Here is a 23,872-nt window from a genome sequence, read left to right as displayed (position 1 = left end):
GTAAAAAATATAAACATATTTTAGAAAAGTTACCTTTTTGGATTAAAGAAAATATTTCCTACAATACTAACTCATAACCACAGGTTCTGGTAAGAACCGCCGTGTTTTTCTCCAGTGAGATGAAAACTTCACCATCACAGCTCCGTCTGCAGCCGAGTTATCACCTCATTGGTAACACCTGTCATCATTAGCTTCACATCAACATGAGCAAAGCTGAGGGAGGCAGCCGTAATGGACAGGTTCAACTGCTGATGCAATAAATCGAGGAGCCATGGAGATGAAACAAGGTTAGATGTTTTGATCTCCTCCTCCTTAAATCTAAAAAGAAGAATTTTACGACGCACTCTTTCTAGTTTTAGTAAACCAGCTTTATCTAACCGACAGTGAAAAATGTTTCTGATTCAAAGTCCAGAAAGTGGATGCACTTAAAAACACACTCAGCGCTAGACTTATTACGGTGCAAGTTCAGTTCAACAATTTATAGCTGAACTGAACTTTTGTCATTCTGCTCAAGCATGCCTTGTTTTAGCATTAATTTTAAAATGCAAGGTTACATTTTTCATTGCTGAAGTTTTATTTCCCACTCAATGTAGACAAAATGTCAGTCATTTGGTACATCAGTGCAGCAAATTATTATTCCTTTTTCCTGCTTTCTTTAGATTTGAACAAATACTAGAAAGAATCTATTCCTCAGTTGTACATTTTGAAAGATGTGGAGACTTTAAATGATCCAAAGAAAGATAAATGGGTTCCACATCCAGAGGCAATTTCGTTCCTTTCCAGCTGAACTGATTCTTATTTCTCTCTCTTAAGCTGAGATACAAACTAGAATGACTCATTTAGACACTCTGCTGTCTAAAAAGTACATTCATAATTAATTTGGACTCTGTTATATTCTAATAAATCATCAGTATGAGCCTCCACTGAGGGTCAAATGAGTCTGGCTTCTAGCACCAGCTGTACTTAGTGTTTGAGAAACAATATGAAGCAAAAGGACTAGAATGGAAAACTGGAGATGTTAATTTTAGTCATCAATTTAGTTTTCTAGTCTCTCCATGGTTAGATTAATGTTTCCTTTTCTTTTACAGGGAACATGTTTATCTTTACAGCTGTGATTCATTGGTGCCTCATGCTCCACGACGCAACGCCAAATATGTGAGTAAAAAGCCTCGTTATTTATATCTGACTGAATGATTTGTTGCCTCATAATACAAATAACACTCAGTCTCTGCACATAGTCTACATGGAGATAAATAGATGAACTCTTTGCTTTCTATGGTCTACTTATTGTGGTGCATGAAAATGCTCTGCTCAGAGTAGTTACTAAAACAGTGTTGCCTGAATATTGGAACATAAATAATATGACCTCCAGTTTAACATCTGCAGATATAATTTTTTATTTTTTATCATCTACAAACTGTTATATTCTGTCATGTTATCTGCATTATAAATCATAATATGATGTAAAATACCAACAGATTTAATCTCTTTTGACTAAAGGTCAGCTCTAAAATATTAGATGACTCTTTTATTCATTAATATTCTTGTTGCATGTCAAATCTGAAGCTCCACACTAAGAAATGAATCGGTTAACTTTTTGGTAAATATGCAATTATCTTGTTTTCTGGGCCCTTAAGTTGCTACCTTACAGAGTTAAAACATTTTTTTCTATAAAAATAAGTCCTAAGAAACATATTAGTTTGATTTTTGTCAGATGTTGCGTTCAGTTTCATCTTTCCCTTTCTGGTCTAATGAAACATTTAGTTGTTTTACAGATGAGGACAGATGTTTTATGTGCTTCCTGCAGCCTCTATGAACACAAACAAGCTTGTAAATTGCACCATATTTTGTTCATCCGTGATGAATGGGGATCAGTTTCCACCCTTGGCACACCCTCAAATATAACGTGGCTCCATTTTCTCAGCAGAGCAGCTTTGGTAATTAGAAAAGTAGTTACACACTTTAATTGAATCTGCCAACTGCAGAGTCTCAGGCTGCCTGCAGAAGTAAACAGCTGGTTTTAATGGTGGATCTTCCATTGCTTAAAACTGACATCACAGGCACAATAATTGGCTTCTTATCTTTTTAATTAAAATATTTTCATAATGTTTAATGGAGTAAAATAAAAATAATACTTTTCCAACTAGTTTAGTCTTCAGTAACATTCTGCCTCAGGTTTGTGTGAAAAGCACACTGAACAAAAGTTACTGTAAATGCTGAATTATTAATAAAATTTGGGGTAAAGTGTGCACTGTTTAATCCCACACTGGAATATTTTATTGGCTTTGTGTCCAAACTTTGGTTTGTTTTTAGAAAACAAGAGTCTAGTCATCCAGTCATTAATGCAATAACTGTTATTGTTAATGCAATAACATCAATATAATTGATGTTTATATTGAATATAAACATCAATATAAACATTGATGTTTATATTGATGTTTGCACAAACTTCCATGAATGATTAAATCAAAGAAGTAATAATGTTAATTCTTCTTCCTGTGACATTAAACAGTTTTGCATTTTCACAGCTAGATGTCACTAAATCTCTGCGTTGCACCTGTAAGTTAGTTGCAGTCAATATTAAACTGCAGAAACACCAAAAAGCTGACCTTTGACCTATGAGAGCAAATGTACGGTTTCTGACAGTAAAGGTTGCGTTTTAAGAAAGACAGGTTAACGTTGGCCGGCTCTTGTTTTGTATTGAGCATTTCAAAGTCTTTGCCAGGTTTCTGTCACTCTGACATTAATCTGTCCTCAGGGCCAAATACCAGCAGAACCCGGACAGAGGAGATAACTGACGGGGGGAGAACTCTTAAAACCCCAAGCCAAGGACTTCTGGCAGAGTTTCTGATGCATTTGACTGCACTGGAGTCTATAATGGAGCCAAGGTAAAAGCACACATTAAACATTACAATGTAAAATCTCTAAGGAAGCAATACAATAATTAAAGTTTGAGTCAGCTTCCTTTATTATGGCACTTTGTACATGACAAGTTACAAAGTCAACATTCTCGGTTTAGTTCACACAGCTCAAACTCCGTCGCATGTGACAAAAACAAGTTAACAAATATGGAAAGTGTTTGATGCTCACATTCAACACAAAATGTGTTTATTCCTGATCTGCGTTGTCAGTAGGTTCAGATCTTTCAAGTTTTAATATAGTACTGGCATGCCAAAGAAAAGCTCATAGTTGCTACAAACACTCCTCCCCTCTTGTCCTGTTCTGGTGTTTAAGCTATGAAAAAACAAAAACAAGGTCCACTGACGTTCTGCATAAAAAGTTCTTCAGTTCAAACATCTGTTCTTCAGCCAAAAATACAGATATATTCAAGAAACTGTACAAAATCCATTCCGATTTGCAAAACAGGGACGACGTTGACGTATGTTGACACGCACAAACCGCAACATCCATCCACAGAAAATGTGTGCACAATGTTTTTACAGTCAAAATGACGAAGGTAAACAGGTTGCATTGAAGTGCTACGACATCGTTCGTTGGCACACCAGGAGTAACATTTACAGTTTTTACATCTGAGAGTAAGTAAACTGTCGACATGCATTTTCTAAAACCAGCTCGGCGAAAAATATCCCCGCATTCCATCTGGATATTTCTTTAGTTAGTAGCTTAGTGATTAAGCTGCATCATGACTTGTCAGATGTCTTTCTCCTCTGCAGTGGATTGTGCGACAGGCTCTTGTTTTGTACATGATGCATGAGCAGCAGGAATAAACTGGAAGCATTCAGCAGCTGCTGTTTAGTAAAGCTGTAGAACTAAAAAAAAAAAAATCATGCTACTAAAAGCTGATATGTTGCTGTAAAGTTCAACGGTGTGAGGAATAAAATGTTTGAGATAAGGTTCAAAATTGAACTTGTGCAAATTAAAAGCATTCTACATGCTGTAAACTTTAGCAGAAGACTTTTAAAAGGAAGTGATCTAATTTGAGATGTTTGTCTTTCAGGAAAACTGAGATCTCTTCTGTTTGGATGGGAATTCAGTAAGTAGAAATTCTTCTGAATATACACATTTTTAAGAGTTGGTAATTATGAAACCAAATATGGATAAACGTAACATGCAAAACTATTTATTACTTTGGGAAATTAGGCAATCAAATGGTCAGCCTTGCTGCAAAACTGAGGTATTTCTTTGACTTCGTCTGCTTGTGGTGCTGCTGTAAATGAGATGGCCCTCGGTCAGTAAACTCTGGGCTGGCCACCAGCCTGGGGGTGTAGAGGTATCGGCTCACGAGAAGACCAGTGCAAGGGTTGGATGCTTCAGAGGACTTTCCAGGGGGTTGTGGGTATTGCGTTTAGGTCCGCATCCAGCTCAGAGGCACCCAGAAGGAATCACGTTCCAATCTTTCCAAAATGCCGCGCAGTTCAGCGCAAGCACTGGCCGAGTCCTCCTTGATGAGGACGCGGTCCACCAGGTGTCCGTACTGCTGGTCGATCTGAACGGCAGACTGGCGCATTTCCTGCAGGTCTTCATCCTGAGGAGGAAGAGGAAAAGATAGCTGTGGTACGCACTCAGCAGGACTGAAATTACACTTGAAAATCCAAGTTCCTAACTTAGCCTAAACATTCCTGCCAACGAGTGATTCAGTCAGCTGCTGAAAGTAACGAGTCGACGGAAAATCCTCTACTAGTGAGGAATGAATCTATCATAAGATCCAGGCTGGATTAAGTGAAGTGTGCCATGATGATGAAACTATATAACATCTTTTTGATCACATTGTAAAAGTTTTCCTGTCTACTCCTAGTGTTTAAAAAAATTATTCAGTCTTTATTTTACCGGAATAAAAACCTATTGAGAGTTTAAAAAAAAGGTAGTCCTTACCAAAAGGCAACAAAAAATACAAAACATTTTGTCACTTGAGGAGCTACTTTTAGGACCCTGTGGAATCCATTTTGTATTTTCTTCTGCACAATTAATATATTTGAAACAAAGAGAATTCAGAAAAATAAAGGCAAGATAGATGGCTCCACTAACTTTAGCCCTCTACAGTTGCTTATATAGAAAAAAGAAAGTAACTCCTAATAAAATTAGTGTATTGTAGTTCAGGACCTTTTATGTAGTTAAGATTTGTAGAACAATTGCAAATAAGCATATAATGTATGACTTCAACATTCTCTTGCAGATAAAAATACCACTGCACATGTGTGTCAAACATTAAATTTGTTTTCTTTTATACAAATCAGTCTATGCTGTTTTTATTCACTTGTCAAAGTTATAAAATAAGTGAAGAATCCTGCCCAGCTTATTAAAAGGGCTCCTGAATATGAGCAGTACTCACCGTAAGGCGCCCGTGTTCGCCCCCTCCTGGTGAGGTGGCCGCACTGCGGCGACGCCGGCTCTCGGGAATCCGAGGTTTGACAAATATAACATATGGCTTGAACTCTCCAGTTCGTAGCCTCTTCAGCGCCTGCAGTGAAGACAGATTTACACACAGAGGTCAGGAAGAAGAGGCGGATCGGCAAAGTCGAGAGGGAAATGTCAAACTGTTTGCTGAACACATGTGACGAGACTGCAGCGTGTAACTCATTCTGACATGTTATGATAGAATATTTTGGTATCTGTTCTGAACATTCAAAAATAATATAAAAAAACCCATCCTTCTCACCTCAGGCTGCACGTCAACTATACACATCTTATTCTTGGCTTGAACAGAGCGGATGGCCTCTATACTGGTGCCGTACTGGTTTTCCTTGTACTCCCCATGCTCTATGAATCTATGGGGGGAAAAAGAATAGATATTTTACCCAGAGTAGATGATGGTTCTGGTTTCTTCCATGTTTATAAATTCAGATCAGTTGGACAAAGAAGTTGAAGTGAACAGCTAGCTTGAGAAAAGCTAAAGTACACTTTTTCTAAACATGAGATGGTGGTAAACTATCTATGAACCTTTACACTGTTGCTATGTTTGCATTGGGTGGATATTAAAGAAGCCAATGGAGGAAGTGACGCTCTGCAAATGATCCTCCTGTGCAAAACGTACCACAAGCATAGAAAATCATTTTATGTTCTGCTAAAAAGGTGGAAATGTTTTCTGAATTTAAATCAAGAACATTTTACCTCTGAGTTTGTGAATGAATCAAACATTAACAGATTACGCCCCTTGTGCACAAAGCTAGCATAGCTAATCACCATGGTAGCACCCACTCATTTTCTCAAGTCTTGACCTGATTCTAAGTCAAATCTAATATTTCTTGACTTGTTTACATTGCAGGCTTACATCCCAATCTCTAGCATGTACTCAGCAACTGATGTCAAAGGCAAAAATATTATTGTCTAAATGAAAACATGCTATGGATGCTATTTGCTGCCTTATTTTGAACAGAAACACTAAGTCATGGTTTCAGATGAGCTGCTGTAAACATTTTGAACATAATACTTCAAAACATTGAGGTGGTTTAACTATGAACCAGTTCTTATACTTAAGCCACCTCAAATGTAAACATCAAAACAGCCTGAAGGTTCATAAAATAGCATCAACCTGACGGCTGCAGCAGTTCTGAGACTGGAGTTGTTAGTTTCAGCCCTAACCTAGACTTCATGGTAGTTCTTAACTGTATGTTAGACATTATAACTGCTTAAAAAAATGTAATAGGGACCAACTTAAAAAAATTAGGATCATAAGTGTTTAAATAAAAATCCCTGATGCAGGAAAAACCTACTTGTTGTTTAAAGCGTCTGCATCAAACTGCTGTTTGGTGACAAAGTGATACTCCACTCCGTCCTTCTCATGAGGTTTCTTAGGCCTGGTAGTATCTGTGTTAACATTGACAAAAAGAACAGGGAACATTTCGCTTGTCGTTGCTCGATTCTGTTGGACCGCAGAGTAAAATTGCTGACACTTACGTGGAACAGCTACAGCATAACGATGTGGGTTTTCAGCTATCACTCGCTGCTTCAGCTCATTGATTCGTGCCCCAAGCGAACCTTAGAGAGAGATGTTGAGAACATACTGTGGTAATATTTGCGTGTCATAAATAAAGACTGCGTCTGTGTTTAGAGGCTCTTACCGATCAGAACCACCAGCCGCGGCCTCTCACCAGACCTGTGCTGGTAGCGGGTCACCTCCTCGTAGGTCAGGAAGTCTGTCTCTCCGATCTCCGAGTCCTCTCCGGACGATCCCTGCCGATCCTTACGACTCAGCCGGAAGCTTCTCCGTAAACCAGCTAGAGCAAGAAGGAGCAGCTCTGCTCAGCTGGAGCACACACACACCGCTCCTCACACACAGCTTGAGCATCACGAACAATCTCAGCATCATGCATTATCAAAACATTTGTCGAGGTGCATATATGCCCGATCAGAAGAAGTTGTTGATGGTGTGAATTTTGAGATTTCATGCTTCAGAGAATTTTATTACATGCAACTAACCAAAACCTGCAAGTTTTGGTTCCTTTTAACAAAGACATTTCATTGACAATATTAATATCGGTCACTTTTTGTTCAGGACATGCTGCTTTGCAAGAGGTTACAGTGTTGAGGCAGGACACAGAGGACAGCCTGGCCCAGGGAGACCCCGCACTGAAACACAGGGACTAACCGCAGGGTCTCCCACGGCCAGAACGGTCTGGACTCCCCTCCCCCCGTCAGATGCTTGAGCCGGCCACTGTACCTGAATAAAATTCCCAGGAAAACACCTGGCCACAGGAGGGCGCCACTGCTTTACACTTAGAAGAGACTATAACCGGTGTTAGAGCATCACACAACCCAGCCTCACACCTCCACATAAAGGTGAACGAGCAACAAACGTGCCTGGTTGAGTGTGCAATGCGTCCAACGCAGGAGGGCCCTCATGAGGGTGGGGGAGGATGTGAAGGGGAGCTGGTTCTAGGGAGGGGAGGAAAGGGTGGAGCAGCGCACTGACCACAACAACAGGGGCAGTTAGCTAGAAGCAGGGCACAGGGGAAGGGGGGGTTCAGGAGGATCCAAACACTGAGGCAAAGACAGCAGGAAGAGGAGGAAGAGGAGGGAGGGTTTACAGCTTCAAGCAGGTCGACAGGAAGCACGAATACGGGTCGTTAGGGTGTTTCATGTATCAGCAAATGTGTGGCATCAGGCTTTCAGCTGTGTTTAGGTCACGCCGTGAGCTCAGCATCATTCGGGCAGCGAGGCAGGGCGGGAGAGCAAATGACGTTCAAGTTTAAGAAGGGAGATGGAGGGAGGAGGGAGAGCTACAGAGGAGGCTAATGCATTAGCTCCACAAAATCACGTTAAGGAGAAGACTGCATCTCAATCATACATACCCATTCCCTGGCTTTCTGTTTTGAATACATGAAATGTAATAATAGTGCATTATTTTATGAAAAAAACTAGTTTTCATTTCAGAATTTAGCCTGGTTTCCATAAAATTTGAATATTAGTAAATGAACCATTTCTTGATTTGGCAAAGAGGGTCTGTGCTTCCCTGACTGTATCCAACCCAGGCTACTTAACCTCAGACTTAAAACCCCCTTGAAATGTTTTTACATTTTGTCACATTATAAACTCTTAATCAGCCTAAAAAAAAGTCCTTGTGACCCCAACCCAAAGCCCAGAGGGGAGCAGCACACAGCCAGGCTGCAGCAGGCAAACAAAGCAGAGAGCAAGAGGAAGTCGGAGAAAGATGTGCACACTCTCACCTATGTACTGTCCATTGAAATAGCCCTCACAGTCACAGTCCTCTGTTGGGAGGCAAGCAAGGTAGAGAAGGGGGTAAGCATTGGGTAAGAGACCTGGAAAAATGAAAGAGGATGGAGGGAGGATGGGCTGAGGGTGGAGGAGAGGAGAGGCCCAACAGGAAGCAGACAGCCAGGTGGAGAAGCAGCGTTGCTGGAGGAATGATCTACAGCTGCACCGATCCGATATCAATATCTGAATTGGTCTTGATAATGAAAGGAAATCTAGATCAGGTAATCATGACAATATGCCTGACAATATAAGGGTGGATCTATTCAGTCTAAGTCTATGCTTTGTGCTTTGAATGACATTTTTTATTCATTTAGAATTTCTAATTTCACTTTCTGAACCATTTCAAAGGTTTGTTGCAGCTTTTTTACTTGTTTGACCAAAGTAGTCAACCAGTTTCAGTTTCTTATTATTTATTTTACATTGGCTGTTTTACTCCTAACTGAACAAATTAAAGCTGTGTTGTTTTTACATGTTGATTTATGTAAGTGCGTTGTACCGGTGCTGAACTGTCACACAGATGTATAACTCACTACATTTATGTCTGCGTTTAAAAAAACAAAAAACAAACGTTTGAAGTCGATTCAGCACCGTTTTTCTGCATCGGTCAATACTAAACTGAAAATACTAAAAGGTGCATCCCTAGTTTAAGCTCGGTGTCTTTTCCTCATAAAATCTAAACAGAACTCAACGTTATTTACTGGAATTTATTTCACATAAAAAAAGCTGAATACACATTGTAAAATGGAAAATAAGAGAAGTATTACTCAAAAGAGAAGAGACTCTATTTTTGCCTATCAGCCTTTTGCTTGGTTGAGCTCATGTCTCCAGTGATGCTTCTCTACCTGTGCATCACCTGCTGCAGTAAACAAGAATCTGCCATGATGCTCCAGCAGCAGGAGGGAAGGAAATAAGCTTCAAGCTGCAGAAATCCCAACGCCTTTCACCCACACACACAAACACACTCAACCTTTAAGGCCTCATGATCTGTTGTGGATGGATGAGAGTGTGGCTGCACATTCACCCACCTTTGTCGCATCCTTCAGCTGATGCAGAATGCAGCAAAGAAGAATAAACAGGATTAAAGACAGAAAAAGAACCAGATTTTATATACATGACAGCTGATAACAGGCTCCACATACGGCGCTAGGATGACATCAGAGACGAGAAGGGAGACACTAATTTTAAAAGCTTATGTCAGGGTTTGGTTGAATGAACTGAGCAGGAGGACCGGAGAGTCCCTGCAGGTTTGCTGCTGCTGCTTAAAGTAGAAGAGTGAGCTGCATCCTGCTAAGCTCCCGTCTCCCTGCGGTCCAGGCGTAATGGGATGGCGTACAGTTAATGCACCACAAAACAGCCTCTCCATGTTTGCATGTTGTGTACCGCATCAGGTGAGAAGTGTGGTATATTATTGATGCAGGGAACATCTGCTGTTTTGCTGTCTGGAACGACTTGGACTTGGCCAGATGGAGTGAACATTAAAGAGATTAATTCATATCTGCGATCCCTCCTCTACCTCATCCCTTTAAAAACATGCCTGCACCAAGGGATGAACAGTGAATGCTAGTGGATCCAGGAACAAAGGTAGAAGAATGGCAATAAAAATCAATGAAGGTCAATAAATATCTATCAGACATATTATTACATTAGTGACAAAAGAAGAGGTAAAGGTGGGGGCAGCTGGTTGTCAACTGGGATTACGTAAAAATGGAAGATGGCGAGGTGAAATCCTGAGAAGCAGAAACTTACAAGCAGGCTTTTTAGGGGATTTTGGATTCGGTAGCGTGCCCATTTTCATCCTGTAGGCCAGCCGCCTGGAGGGATGTGCAGCATAGAGCCAGAGAGGATAAAGGCAGGCGGAGAATCATCAGGGCAGAGACGAGAGTAAGCAGAAAGTAAGAGGGGATTGTCAAGAATACAAGACAGAGCAAACATTGACAGATTATGACACAAAGGATTACCAGATTCAGTAACGCAGGACAGCTGTATGTCATGTTGAGCAGTTAAATAGAACTGGGAGGACAAAGCAATGGTTTTTTAGTTTTGTTTTTTTTCATGCTTTATATTTTTAATCTTTTGAAGCTTTCTAGAAGTTTACCTTTGGAGTTTGACTGATCCATAAATTTCCATTTCCACTATTTACACAAACTATTTTTTTAAATTGTTCTCACTGTCGGTGTTTTAGTCTCTATATCATGAAGTTTATGCTTTTTTATGACAACAGTGTTTAGATCTTTGCTTATGACAGTTCAGTTAATGAAAGTACTGTGTTGTAGTTCAGCAATTTAAGGTTTTTTACTCCTAAAAATAACATTAATTTCATTAACTTGAATGACGTATCAGACAAAGATTGAGTATCAGCAGTGAGTTAAGTATTGGGGACAAAAATCTTAATTTTGACATTCCTGCAAAGTATATTCCAGACAATTTTTTCCTCCACTTGTCAACTGTTCTCATGTTTTTAAACAGAAAAAATAATGAGAAAGCTACCAAAGTCTAAAGAAAAACTTTCAGATAACCTAAAAAACTGTAACAAAATATAATTTCTTTATTTCCTTGTAGATACTGCTGATCATCTGTTGTACTTTTGTTTCAGCAAAAGATGAGTATTTCCTCAAATAGAGAAAAGCGCTCTAAAAACCCACTCAGTAATTTCCTATTATAAATCAAAGCGTATGCCAGTATTCTCATTGTTTAATCCCTAAGATTAATGTAAACTCCACGTATGTATATTTTCTTCTCCACATTCCTGTTTGTTGTTAATCCAGCCGCGGCTGCAGAGTTTGGCAGCCACCTCCCTGCTGAGATCATCTCACCGGTGGATTATGACACTCACAGTATCAGCATGCGCCCGTTCAACGCTGCATTTCTGCTTATTTTTTCCCCCGCTTCTCTGATGCTCCATCTAATCACAGCTGACCTCTGTCAGTGGAACACATGAACGTGGATTTGCAGGGATTACAAACGAGCGAATGGAATAAACGGGCGACGTCCGGGTGAATCCGTCAGCGCTGGAGCCGCTGGGCGTTCTCACCTCTCCTGGAACTGTTTGGACGGGATGAGTCCGGCCCGCAGGTTGCTGTCTCCCACGCGTTTGGCCTGCCACCATGTGGGGTCGTCCTGCGTCACAACCTGCAGGATGTCGCCCCGTTTGAAGGGAAGTCCCGCTTCCTGGCAGGGCGTGGCCTTGTCTTCCAGAGGGGTGTAGTCAAACAAGGCTCTCATGTAAACCTGGGGTTTGCAGAACAGCTTCAATGAGCCTACTTTTATTTCAATGTATGTAAATAAAAGTACATGCAGATCCAGTTGGTCATGTTTTCATCTCACCTTGCTCTCCCTCAGTCTGTCCTCCTCTTTGATGGCTGGGATTATCTTTAGAGTGATGGAGCCCTGGGACTGGGACTAAGTCACAAAATAAGGGGCAGAAAAACATGAAGTTTAGGATAAAAATTTAGGGTCAATATACTTTTAGTGAAGTATTTGTAATTCCTAACAGTGACTTTTTCCAAAGAAATTCCATCTTTATTTTCATTTTCTCTGTTATTTTTTTCAGGTTACATCAAGTACTTACGGTAAGTAATTGACAGCGGTTACTTCCTGCCTGAATTCAACTTCCTTGGTGAAAACTTTCACAAGAATGCATAATATTATGCGTGGTCTTCTTACCAACAGCTGACTGATCTCGTCGGGTCTTTTGTGGATCACTGAAACTCCATTTACTTCCCTGAGTTCATCTCCTACATGGACCAAACCTGTAAAAAGTAATAATAAAAATAAAAAAAACAGTCCAGTGTCGTCCATGTCGAGTCGTATCCTAACATCTGTCTGGTTGTCACAGCAACAGACTCCGGCGGTTTCTATCCTCCACATCTTTTCAGCTGCAGCCACAACAATGAAACCAAATCTGAGAGAAGATCAATATTCCCTCCGGGCAAAGAGGCTCAGAGAACACATTATCATACGGTCACACATGTATTATGTATGCATTCAGCAGGCAACACTCCTCAGCTCTTTTCTTAACACTAGCAACACATTTTTAATGCTGTAAGAATTCAAGAGGATATTAAAATTTCATGGATATGGGAACTAATTGGTTGATGCACCCAGCATGCACTTGTGTCTGGCTGATATTTCGTGAAAATCTTTATAAGTGTGTATTGCATGATGCAATCTGACTCATGGAGCGCTTTGTGTTTCAGAACCTCTCATGTTTCTCCTGCTGCAGCGTCTCTCTCCTTCCAACTTTGATCATTCTGTCTTTACAGCTTCTTGTTTTTCAGCCATTGTATTTCTGCATATTTGTTTTTTTTTCTTCTCAATTTCATTTTCTGCAAAAAGAGAAATGCAGTGGCATTTCCCTGCTGATCAGAAACTCTGATCATCATCCTGCCTGAAAAGAAAATCAGATCCACAAGTACAGCTTTTATTTTGCATGTAATTTTTATTTATTGCCGTTTTTAGAATTAGAGGAGCCTCATCTGTGCTCACTATTATTATCTTATCTTTTAATTTTAGAATCCCTTATACTCTAACTTTTAATCACTTTTAAGCAGTAATAAATAATTTGCATTATCAAGTATGTAAAAATCTGACCAATATTTTCAGTAAAATATGCCAACCACTGACTCTTTTACATAGTGTTTTCAGGGAAACTTGCCAAATAAACTAAATATATATATATATATATATATATATATATATATATATATATAAAATTTTATTTTATTTATTTATTTTTTCGGTTGAATTTCTGATTTTCAGGCCTGTTTAATTTTGTCGGTTGTATTGAGCTCAGAGAAAGTGAGCAGGTTTAGAGAACAGACATTTGACACAAAAAACTCAGGATTTGACAAACTAAGCAAACTAAACATGGATCAATAACAGCTCAGATTACTGAGCTTCATGCGCAATCTTGTTCCATTTCTCGAAACAGTGTAATCTACTCTTCTGAACAGCAGGAATACTCTGAATCTGTGGTTTAACCACAAAAACATTTGAGTGTCTGTCCTTTTTTTCTACCTGCTCAGAAACTAGTTTTTTTTTTTTTTTTGTCAAGTTAAAATAATTCACTGATTCAAGATAAACAGGAAAAAAGTTGGATTTCAGCCTGAACTCAACAAAAAGCACAGTAAGTTATTATAAGCCAAAAGAAAACTTTAAATCTTAACGTACCGCTTCGATCTGCAGCACCTCCTCTCATAATCCGCGCCACTATCACTGCTCCTGTTGCCTCGTCCCGTCTGATTGTTGCTCCCTGACAAAAACACAAAAGTTGACAGAAGTTCTCGCCTTTCTCCTGCAGGTTCTTCATCCTGTTGCAACTCACCAGAGGCTCCTTGTTCTTCACCAGTCTGACAATCTTCACAGACTCTTCATCCAGCTCATCCTCGAAGTCATCGGGCAGCGGCGGGAGCACAGGGTCAAAGTTCTTCTGGGCCACGGTGTCATGCACTGAGAGGACAGCCTGATGGGATTAAAAAAAGAGAATAAACTCCTGCTGCTGAAATAAAAGTTATTTTAAAGGGGCAGTATACATGTTTTCCAGCCACAAAGTGCAATTTCATAGCACAATTTAGTAAGTGTGTTACCTTCAGGTGTTGTAAGAATGCTATACATGCAGCTCTGGAAAAAATGAAGAGCTCACTGCACTGAACCCCGTTGAGAACCTCTTGATTTTCCACCAAATATTAATTTCTGAACTCTTCCTGAGTTAAAACATCAGTGTTGTTGTTTCTAAATTAACATAAACTTGTTTTCTTTGTGTTAGGACTGCATCTTTTTCATTATTTTGACCATTTCTCATTTTCTGTTAATACAAAAATTTTGCTTGGAATTTCAGAGACATGTTTTCAGTAACTCATAGAATAAAAGAAAAATGTTCATTTTACTCAAACATATACTTATATAAAGTAAAATCTGAGAAATTCATAATTTTTTGTGGTCTTAATTTTTCCAGAGCTGTATATCAAATATGACTTGAAAGAAATTTGACTTCATAATTTAACGCCTTGAAATTGGGCGTCTGTCTCTTTAAAAACTCCTGCCCTTTCTGAAACTCCGCCCTCTGGAAGTCATTTAAGGTCAATCCTACATTAACCCTTCAATAACATCTTTACCAGCGTTGCACTGAGAAGTAGCACGTAATGAGTTCTGCAGGTGTTTGCTAATTACTCCTGGCTAGTCTGAAGGAACTGAGTAGTGGAGTTGTGGGAGAGAGCTGATCTTTGAGGTGGAAGCTCTGAAGCTTGAAATCTTCAGCTCTGAGGAGGAGCTGCGTCTTGACGGTCCACCCATATCCTCAAACATGCATGAAAGAATCAAATCAACACTCCAGGTATGTTTCTGGTGTGGGAATAACTTTGCATGGTTCAAAAAAGTAAATTTTACATAATACTGCCCCTTTAAATGTGTAAAAATGCAACGTTACTGCAAATGAATTTTCTAAAAATGGAAGCACTGTTGTTGGGATTGGAAAACAGAAGCTGCTGATTGTGTTTACCTTCAGATGTGGTGACATCAGCAGGTGCAACAGTTCCTTCTCCTCTGTGCTCATTGGTCCAGTCTGCAGCTCCTCTGCCACCTGAGAAACCCCCAAAAACTTTTAAATGCAGCTGAACACAAACGACGTTCACTCGGCTTACTGTGGAGTAATTAGAGACTGCTACACAGACAAACAGACGGAAAGAGGAGTAGCAAATAACGGAGGTCAGCACTTTCCTCCCACTGATGTGAGCAAAGAGAGAAGCAGGATGTTAGGCTTCATTAGAGGAGCGGCAGGATGATTCAGCACATTTGGCAACATTAAAATTCATTTTTGAAACTTGCACTGCTACTCCACAAGAGCCAACTCACAGAGGCTGAAAGCTGCGTTCAAGTGGGAAAATAATTTATGGAGTGTGTGTGAGATGAGCTTACATTTTCAGCCAGAGAGGAGGCGCTGTGGAGCACCGGCGTGGGGCTTTGCCTCTCGTACTGCCGCAGCTTCTCGTGAATCTGTGGACAGAAAAATATTTCCAGAGGCTGTGGGTTAAACTCTGATTGTTAACCTCACACATGCTAACTTAAACAAAGATGGGTAGAAGAGTATATTATTACAGAAGACACACCAGAAATTATGGAAAGGACAAAATTTGGACAAAATCAAACTACCATTTTTATGTAGCCTTGGAAAAAACTTAGCACACCCTCTTTCCATTTGGAAAGCTAATGGGAAGCTAATAAAGCTGAAAACACTCGTAAACCTATCTGCTGGGAAGTTACTAAAGGAAAAAGCTTCAATATTTTTTTTGTCCACCCTCTGGGGAAAAAATATTATTCCACTGGTCACCAGTTTGGACAGAAACCATCAGTCCAAACAGTGAGAATGAGGGTTTTATCTGCTCAGGAGAAATAACTCATCAGCCCTGCAGGTCCTTTTTCCTTTAAAGTTAATAAAAGTGAACTCTTCGGGAAAGAAAAAGATTATACTATGAAATCAGAATCAGTATTTTTCTTGTGCTCTGTGGGAAAAACAACAAACTTTATTTTATGTGTTGGGAGCTCCATAACTCCCAACAAGTCCTGTTGAAGACAGGAGTGTTAGACAACAACAGTATTGGTAAGGAGAGAAACACAATGCATTCAGCAATGACTGAGAACACATTCGTTCAAAAGAGTATTTGGACAAAATAAAAGTAATTTAAGGACTTTCAGAGTTACTTACTTGACAGGTTTTGCTCTCAACTCAAAAATTAATTTGTATAACATTAAATTTGCATTTACAAACATTTTTCTGCCCTTCTTATAAATATGCTCCACATTCAAAACTAGACTGTCATAAAAAAGGAAATAGTCTGTTGTCCTTCTGAATTCCTGGAGTAAATCACAGACCTCCTCATCACATTCTTCTTCTTCTTAGTGTTTGTAAGACATTTTCATCTTGTTGGGTTTTTTTATTGGCTGGTTTACAGAAAAGGTTGTTGTTGTTTTTTTACAGAAAACACAAGACACAGAATGAGTGAAACGCCGGCGTTATGGCCGACCAGGTCTGTCGCCAGGTCTTCTCAGGTCTCCAGAGAACTGGACCCTCAGGATTACTTTCTACTCTTGGTGGATCTAATTTTAGCTTTGGAAAATTGGGATTTGAGGACCTCAAACTGCTGAATAAAACATTTTCACTGACGTAGATTCTCCGGGCAGATGTTTCCTTCCCCTCAGTAATACCTGACTCAATGGACAAACTTGCTCTTTCAGTCTTTATTACTTAGGAATGTGATCTACAAGGATCATGCATTGGAAATAAACTTTTTACAGAAAATGTATGTGATGGTCTTTTAATTCAAAGCAAAAATAAAACACTGTCTTGTTCAGGAGGATTTCTCACCTTCATGAGGTATCCCAAGCTCCTCTCACTGAAGACGTCTTTGAGGAAGACCATGTCCTCTTTGTGGTTAGCATCGGGCCGCAACTGAGAGGTCAGCAGGGCCAGCGTTTCATGCAGTCCTGCGGAGAACGGACTCACATCATGGGCATGAACCCGAGCAGACGGAGCGCCGTACGGCACGCCGGCTGTCGTCTTACCCGCTCCTGCTGTGAGAACCGGCATGGCTTCTTTCATGTGTCAGTGAGGAGAGGAGGGGAAACCTGAGGGAAGAGGAAAATATTAATCAACTTTTGTCTCACTCACCTCCTTTGCACAACATTTAATTCATGTGCATTGACATTAGAGACCTGTTTCTCATATTTGCTCTCCTTATACGCTTTAGTTTTCCTTCCACCTCCTCTGTAAAGGTGTAGCTGTGGATGCTTACAGGTAAAACTTGCTTTTGGTGCCATTAATCACAGACACTCTTGCAAAGCTCGAGTTAAAAACCTTTATAAATCACAGTTGTACACCTGAAAGAAAAGCTCCTGATTGGAGCTCAGTCTGCCTAAAGAGCGCAACATCTTCACTGTATGAGAGAGACATGAATGTGCTTCACCTCAAAGATTCAGCATGAAAAGTTCATTGTAAAACCACTAAATCTTACTAAATATTTTTGGTCAAGTTTGTAGTGCAAATATCTTAATTTAGTTGAAATAAGACAAAACTAACTTACAAGTAATTTTTCAGCAAGAAATATGAGCTTATTTTAAGTCAATAACTCCTTAAAAAAACTACTAGTTCTTGTCAGATTCGCTTATAACTAAACATGTTTCTAAAATATTTGCACTACAAACTGCAATATTCACTTCATGTAAAGTCAAAAACTAAGGAGAATTTACTACTTTCAAACTCGTCTCTGTGGAGCCACATTTCTATGTGAAAAGTACATGAGTGCTGCATCACTGCAGCCTCCTACTGATCAATAACTATAACACTGCTCAATATCCACCATATTTCTTCCATGGACAAATGAGTCAGTGCCAAAAATGACTGGCAGCAGAAAACTGCAGCACAGAGAGAACAGTACAGAGAAAATCCCGTATTTACTAATGTTTTGGCCTCAAACAACAACATGAATGAGTCTGGAACAAAGTTCGACATTTTGCTTTGTTTCTTTAATAAATTATGTTTTTAAATGTTTTAGAATTTCAGAATTGTGACGTGTTTATTTTGTTTAGGTCTGTCTACATTTAGGATTGTGTTTTGACATTGTATTGTAGTTTGTAAAATTATTTTTCTTATCTACTTAAAGCACTTTTAAGGGGTTTTGCGTTATTGTTCATTTTAACATCTGTAAAAGAACTCTGTGTTATATTAGATTGTGTGAAAAGTGCTCTATAATGATTAATTGAACAATCAATCGATATAATAATCATAAATTCAAGCCGAATGAGTTTTATTATGTTGTAGAAACCAGATATTTCTAAATAAAAAAGACAGTTAGGAAACAACAAGAGATAAATACTGAAGCAATGTCTCTGGATATCAGCCAGGAAGTTAAAGCTTGGGCACAAAAAAATCCTTTAAATGGATAAAATAAGCAAACACTGACAAATTAGCTGCAAAGTGGCTTAAAGATAAAGTTTATATTTTGGAGAGGCCAGCACAAGTCTGATTTAAAGGGGCAGTGCCACTTTAAAGCACAATCAGCTAACTATGTTACTTGTATTTATTATAAAAATGCTTTTAAAAAATAACTTAAAAGAAATTTAGACGTCACAATTTAACGTTTGGAAATTGGCCATGGGTCAGACTGACAGAAGCAAGACTGCTGTTCGACTGTGTCCTCTGATCACCTCACCTGCAGCCAAAGTAGGTGAAGGACACACCGGCACAGTGACAGACGGATGGAGATCGATGGAGCAACCCAGCGCTTACAGGATGAACTCCTACAGCCACTTCGGTTTCCTCCCGTTTCTTTGTTTAGCAGCTAAAAATGCATAAAACTTTCTGAGCTTAGAAAATAGTTCATATATTCTTTGCAAAAGCCAATGCAGCTCCTGAACTGAATGAGTTTCACTAAGAAACATGAAATGGTCATGACATTTTTTTAAAAAATGTACCTGCAGGTCATTCAATACAAACTTTTTTGTAGTGTCATAAACCAGGACAGATGTAAGTGTGTTACCAGAGCAGAGTTGTATTCTCAGGGCCTTTAACCTAAAAACACCAACATGGATATGCAGCACAGCATGTTGAGGTGCACTGCCACTTTACAGGCAGCTTTTCTACATCTGGATTAAAGCTTCTGTTCAGAACAATACAGGCATGAAAAACCCACATCTACTCAATTCAAGTATTTACAGTATCAATATCAGTTCAAAGCAATATTAACTATTCAAATTGTTTAAGGCGTGATGAGGAGTAAAAATGCATGTCAGACAAACTGACTTATTTCCAGCTTCATTTTTGCCTTAGTTCAGGATTGAGGTTAAATTTAATTTGCTTAAAATCATTCAGCGCAAATTACCTGAAGTTAGGAGCAAGGTAAAAAAAAAACAACAACCTGTAAGCAGAAGGCTGCTCATCAGACAAACTACTTCTCAGTTCAACGCTCCTAAGAATGGTTGTAAATAGCATAATGGAGCAGCATTGTTATGTTGTGCTGAAGGCGGAGTGTCGGAAAAGGGCAGGAGCTTCTTAAAGAGACAGAGGCCCAATTTAAAGGTGTCAAATGGTGAAGTCAAATTTCTTCTAAATCATGTTTGACATATAAATGATTTTTAGAACAGATGAAGGCAAATTAGTTACACGATTGTGCTATAAAATGGCACCATGTCCCTGGAAAATACACGATACAGCCAATTTACTTAAAGCTTGACGTTTTATATTGCAGAGAACCTCCCAGTAAAACGGGAGATTAATCATATGATTATGAGCAAGTTTCACATACGTCATGCTCACGTTTGAGTCTTTCATAAGGTTTTATTGCTGCCGAAATGATTCTATTTAAAAGGAGTGGAAAAAGCATATGCATTAAGATATATAAATGTTGTCCTGTGATTTAAATTGTAACAGGAAGAGGAGGAAGCTCCTTCCTCCTCCTCTTGATTACCAGACAGATTTATGTTTCCCTCGATCAACTTTGCAGAGTCTTTTATAGATTTTAGCCTCACCTTCATCAGTGATTAGAAGCATCTCTCTGCGAGTGATCATCATTTAATCATGTCTTTAATTACCTCTTAGAATGTCTGAAGACAAATCCAGAAAATAAAAATAAAAAGTGCCTTATTGTAAATTTAATGAGCTGGAATCTGGGGTCCACTAATATTTCTGAATAATTAATGTTTATGTGGATGTGTTTTCTTTGAACAATCAAAACAGAGTCACAGCTCACTATGCTGATGCCGAGTTCATTCTGGGACAAAGACAACATCAACAATGCCGCTGCCAAATCAGTGAGATGATGAGGTCACCATGGGAACAACTAAACGAGAGCCATGGGAGGGAAGTGATGTAGATAAATTAAAAACAGAGGCTCAATAAACTATTCTTCTAAATGAATGCTTTTAAATGTATTCCTGTAAACTCTGTCTTTAAATATCCTTTTCAGGAAATACCCTATGAGCCTTTCACCAGTTAAACTAATTATTTCTTTTGTTACTGAAAAATAAACTGACTTTACATTAAAATAAGCATCCTGAAATTAATACGATTCCTTTCATATGAAATAGGAGGATGTCTAGTATACATTTTAAAAGTTCAAGGTTGTTATTGTGTCATTTGTAGGAAGCTACTCTTAAAAAGAGGAAAAACTAAAACGTGATGGAAAGAAACGTCCCTGTAAATGACAGTCATGTGGCACAAACTGCTGCTTCACTCTTTAAATGACATCGCCCTTTTCGCACTTTGTTTCCATAAATGCCTTGTGTCTATTAGTAAAAAATATTAAATCGGAAATCAGTTACTTTAATTTCATGTGTGAAGTTTTATTTAACAGATGCCATCAGCAAAATGTGAGTAATTTGGTTGCTATGCAAAACAACTTTTATGTTGATCTCACGTAAGAAAATCAAAATAAAACCCCTACTGAAAAATGTGCTTGAAAGCAGGGTCTATGTCTAAACGGCAGTCAAATATCCAGTCATTTAAACGTCAGAAGGTTGTTCATGGCAACAAAAAGACGTGCAGTTGAGCCCATATATATAACTGAACATGCATTAATTAGAGAAATATCAAATTTAAATCCTTTTTGCATTTTATGATGCTCAAATACATGAATAGTCCAATATTGATGTTCGTATCCATGGATACGAATCTCTAACCAAAGCAGTATATAACTTGCCCTGTTTATCCCACAATATATATTTTAAAATGTATGCTTACTGACTTGAACAACGTTCTCTCACCTCGGCTGTTGCGAATCTTTGAAGTCGTACAGGATTCAGGCTAGGTTTCTCTCTCTAAAGGAGGCTTTCCACGCTCCGTCACATCAGAATGATTACCAACATCAAAGCAACAGACGTCACTGATCCAGAAATAAACTGAAAGATGATGCTTTCTGGATTTTGTTCCCATCAAAAATGATGTTTCTGCCTCTAATCTAGTTAAAGGCTTATCTGCAGCTCATGCTAACATGAGAAAGCTCAGAAGTCCAATGATTAGATAACAGCCTTTATCAAACGTCAGGTTTTCTCTGAAAAATTTAGCTAAAATTCAGATGAATCATGTCTCTGGCTACATTAGCTCTCCATTTTACACCAAGACACTTTCAGGCAGAACTAGTTTATGTTCTGTGCACGCTACTATGTAAAGTGATTTCTCAGTTATACACTAATCAGGTCTCTATGTGTGACTAAGAAAGTCAAAATTTGATTATTTACAAATTTTAATTAATTATGTTTCAAGAAGGCAGTTAATTGTTTTCAAGATGGGGACAGGTTGAAAGAAAATAATTTAAAAATGCCCTTCTCTACTTTATGATGTGAACATTTGTTTGGTACAAAACATTTAAGTGAGATAAAAAAAAACAAGGAAAACAACAGAAATCTGGATTTAAGTGGTACAAATACTTCACATCATTGTTTGGTGGTGGGTACACTGATCCACTGATGCGCTAATAGCTGGGCTAATTTTTCATCTAATACGTTATCGTTTTTTCTAACTTCAAAAATGGTTAGCACACTTAGCTTCTCCTAAATTAATTTTCCCAGATAAATTCTGACTAATAGTTTAACAAAATTCAACATCTCCGTTGAACTGAATTCTTCAAGTAGTTAGACAGTTTTTCAAACAATAAGCAGATAAAACATGGACAAAAAGAGCAAGACAAACAAATACAATATCTAGGGGAACTTATAGAACATATAAATTGTAATTTGAAATTAAATTGGTGCTTGAGGATTGTCGTTTATCAAGGACAGTTATAATTTGAATTGAAGTTAGCGCGTTAGCATTAGCTTCTGTGTTAAGTGCTGTGTTCATGCTTAGCGTTAGCAGAACTAATGTGCTCTAGAGTTAGCACAGCTAACTTTTCAGTTAGCAGTGCCCACCACTGCTTATAGGAATCAAACAGGAAGGACATAACTACGAATTATCATGTTGATTAAACAAAGAAAGCTAGAAAAAGTACAAAAGTAGGTCGTTTTTAAACTTGACACCTATTTTTTCCAAGCAAAACATTTACATAATTCCTTCCTGATTTAACCAATAAACATGCTTCTGTTGTATATAAAATCAGTTTGAGGCTGGAGGAAAGTAACTTGTGCAGAATGGGGTTAAATCACAGCAGATGGCCTCGCACTAACATCAGTAATTTCAGGGTGGGGGATGTTGAAGCCAGTACAGGACGGGGCTGACCGTTCATGTATTTCTGTTTGCTGGAGTCAATCACCAGCCTGTGATGCAGCTTGTTGTTGTTGTTATGTGCTGCTAATATGCCCCTCTCTGTGTATATCTAAATATGCTAGTAACACAAACTGTGCCATCTGGAGTGTCTGCTATGCTGCTGGTGCATATGTTCAGGAATTATTACAGGCATCCTCTTAAAATGTATTCTTACTGGCAGTGCACAGTCTGGTATTCTGCGAAAACTCCTCAGCACGAGGACAGAGAAACAACAAATGCTCAGTCATGCTGTTATACTGAGGATATAAACAACACAATTTGATAATATACTCAGCATCTCAGTTTCAGCCGCCAAACAACGGCTGTAAACAAGAACAAAAGGAAAGTGGGTGATGAGTGTCCACACATGGACAGATCTGATAGTGACAACGTCTCAGTCTGCTCGTGATTGAGCGTCTTGGCTGTTCTCTTCGCCGCTCACATGCAGCTAATCCACTGCCCTGACAGGAACGGGAGGCAGCGCTAAGCATGTCTGGCCACCATCCAACATGCCTTTTACACACATACACACATTTCCTCACTCATCTGCAGCCACGAAAGCCTCCCATCGCCTAATCTCATCTCGCAGAGGGTGTGGCCAGACCCAAACTTATATCATCTCCAACATGGACGGAAACTACTGATGCTGACAGCTGCTGAAGGGGTTACACTCCCTCCTCGCAACCCATCGTTTCCACACAGAAAAGCAGAGGCAGTTTTTTCCTTCCTCTTTCCACTGGTTTTCCTCACAGATCTGTTTCTACTTCCTCTTATCTGTAGAGTGTAATGCTGCCCTCCCTCGCCACCTCTTCTCCATCTCTCTGCAGTGCTACAGCACTCTGCTCTCTCCACACACAGTGTGCCGTCAGCTGGCAGACGGAGACAGAAAGGGGGGGAACGCTCACTGAATAGAAGATCCACCCAGCCTCTTCGGACAGCTGATGCCTGGTGTTCACACTGAAAACAAGCAAA

At 39.2% G+C, this 23,872-nt stretch overlaps 1 protein-coding gene and 1 long non-coding RNA gene across 4 annotated transcripts in view; one reads left to right on the top strand and one right to left on the bottom strand.

Moving 5' to 3' along the window:
* The first annotated feature begins 207 nt into the window (after nucleotides 1-207).
* LOC106922359 (uncharacterized) lies at nucleotides 208-4,042 on the top strand. The gene is made up of 4 exons (XR_001419179.2): nucleotides 208-287; nucleotides 1,089-1,155; nucleotides 2,759-2,888; nucleotides 3,959-4,042. It is a non-coding gene; the product is annotated as an uncharacterized LOC106922359 (long non-coding RNA).
* mpp3a (MAGUK p55 scaffold protein 3a) overlaps nucleotides 2,945-23,872 on the bottom strand; it is a 37,591-nt gene continuing 16,663 nt past the window's right edge. For 2 of the 3 annotated variants that reach the window (XM_088007720.1, XM_088007721.1), the window contains exons 3-20: nucleotides 17,230-17,292; nucleotides 17,033-17,151; nucleotides 15,586-15,663; nucleotides 15,170-15,250; nucleotides 13,997-14,134; nucleotides 13,843-13,924; nucleotides 12,337-12,422; nucleotides 11,998-12,072; nucleotides 11,705-11,901; nucleotides 10,420-10,484; nucleotides 9,699-9,716; nucleotides 8,625-8,666; nucleotides 7,020-7,175; nucleotides 6,856-6,936; nucleotides 6,672-6,765; nucleotides 5,618-5,726; nucleotides 5,291-5,419; nucleotides 2,945-4,486 (exon numbers count right to left, since the gene is read on the bottom strand). In XM_088007720.1, coding sequence (XP_087863846.1) covers nucleotides 4,307-4,486; nucleotides 5,291-5,419; nucleotides 5,618-5,726; nucleotides 6,672-6,765; nucleotides 6,856-6,936; nucleotides 7,020-7,175; nucleotides 8,625-8,666; nucleotides 9,699-9,716; nucleotides 10,420-10,484; nucleotides 11,705-11,901; nucleotides 11,998-12,072; nucleotides 12,337-12,422; nucleotides 13,843-13,924; nucleotides 13,997-14,134; nucleotides 15,170-15,250; nucleotides 15,586-15,663; nucleotides 17,033-17,151; nucleotides 17,230-17,266 — 1,767 coding nt within the window. In that variant the 5' untranslated portion in view covers nucleotides 17,267-17,292 and the 3' untranslated portion in view covers nucleotides 2,945-4,306. Of the gene's footprint in view, nucleotides 4,487-5,290; nucleotides 5,420-5,617; nucleotides 5,727-6,671; nucleotides 6,766-6,855; nucleotides 6,937-7,019; nucleotides 7,176-7,618; nucleotides 7,685-8,249; nucleotides 8,265-8,624; nucleotides 8,667-9,698; nucleotides 9,717-10,419; nucleotides 10,485-11,704; nucleotides 11,902-11,997; nucleotides 12,073-12,336; nucleotides 12,423-13,842; nucleotides 13,925-13,996; nucleotides 14,135-15,169; nucleotides 15,251-15,585; nucleotides 15,664-17,032; nucleotides 17,152-17,229; nucleotides 17,293-23,872 lie in introns of all 3 variants that reach the window. The other variant, XM_088007722.1, reaches the window with a different exon arrangement.

Source organism: Poecilia mexicana, unplaced genomic scaffold, assembly GCF_051168715.1.
Source record: "Poecilia mexicana isolate PSO_F unplaced genomic scaffold, ASM5116871v1 scaffold_8, whole genome shotgun sequence".
Classification (NCBI taxonomy): domain Eukaryota; kingdom Metazoa; phylum Chordata; class Actinopteri; order Cyprinodontiformes; family Poeciliidae; genus Poecilia; species Poecilia mexicana.
This window is presented reverse-complemented; position numbering and strand designations above follow the sequence as displayed.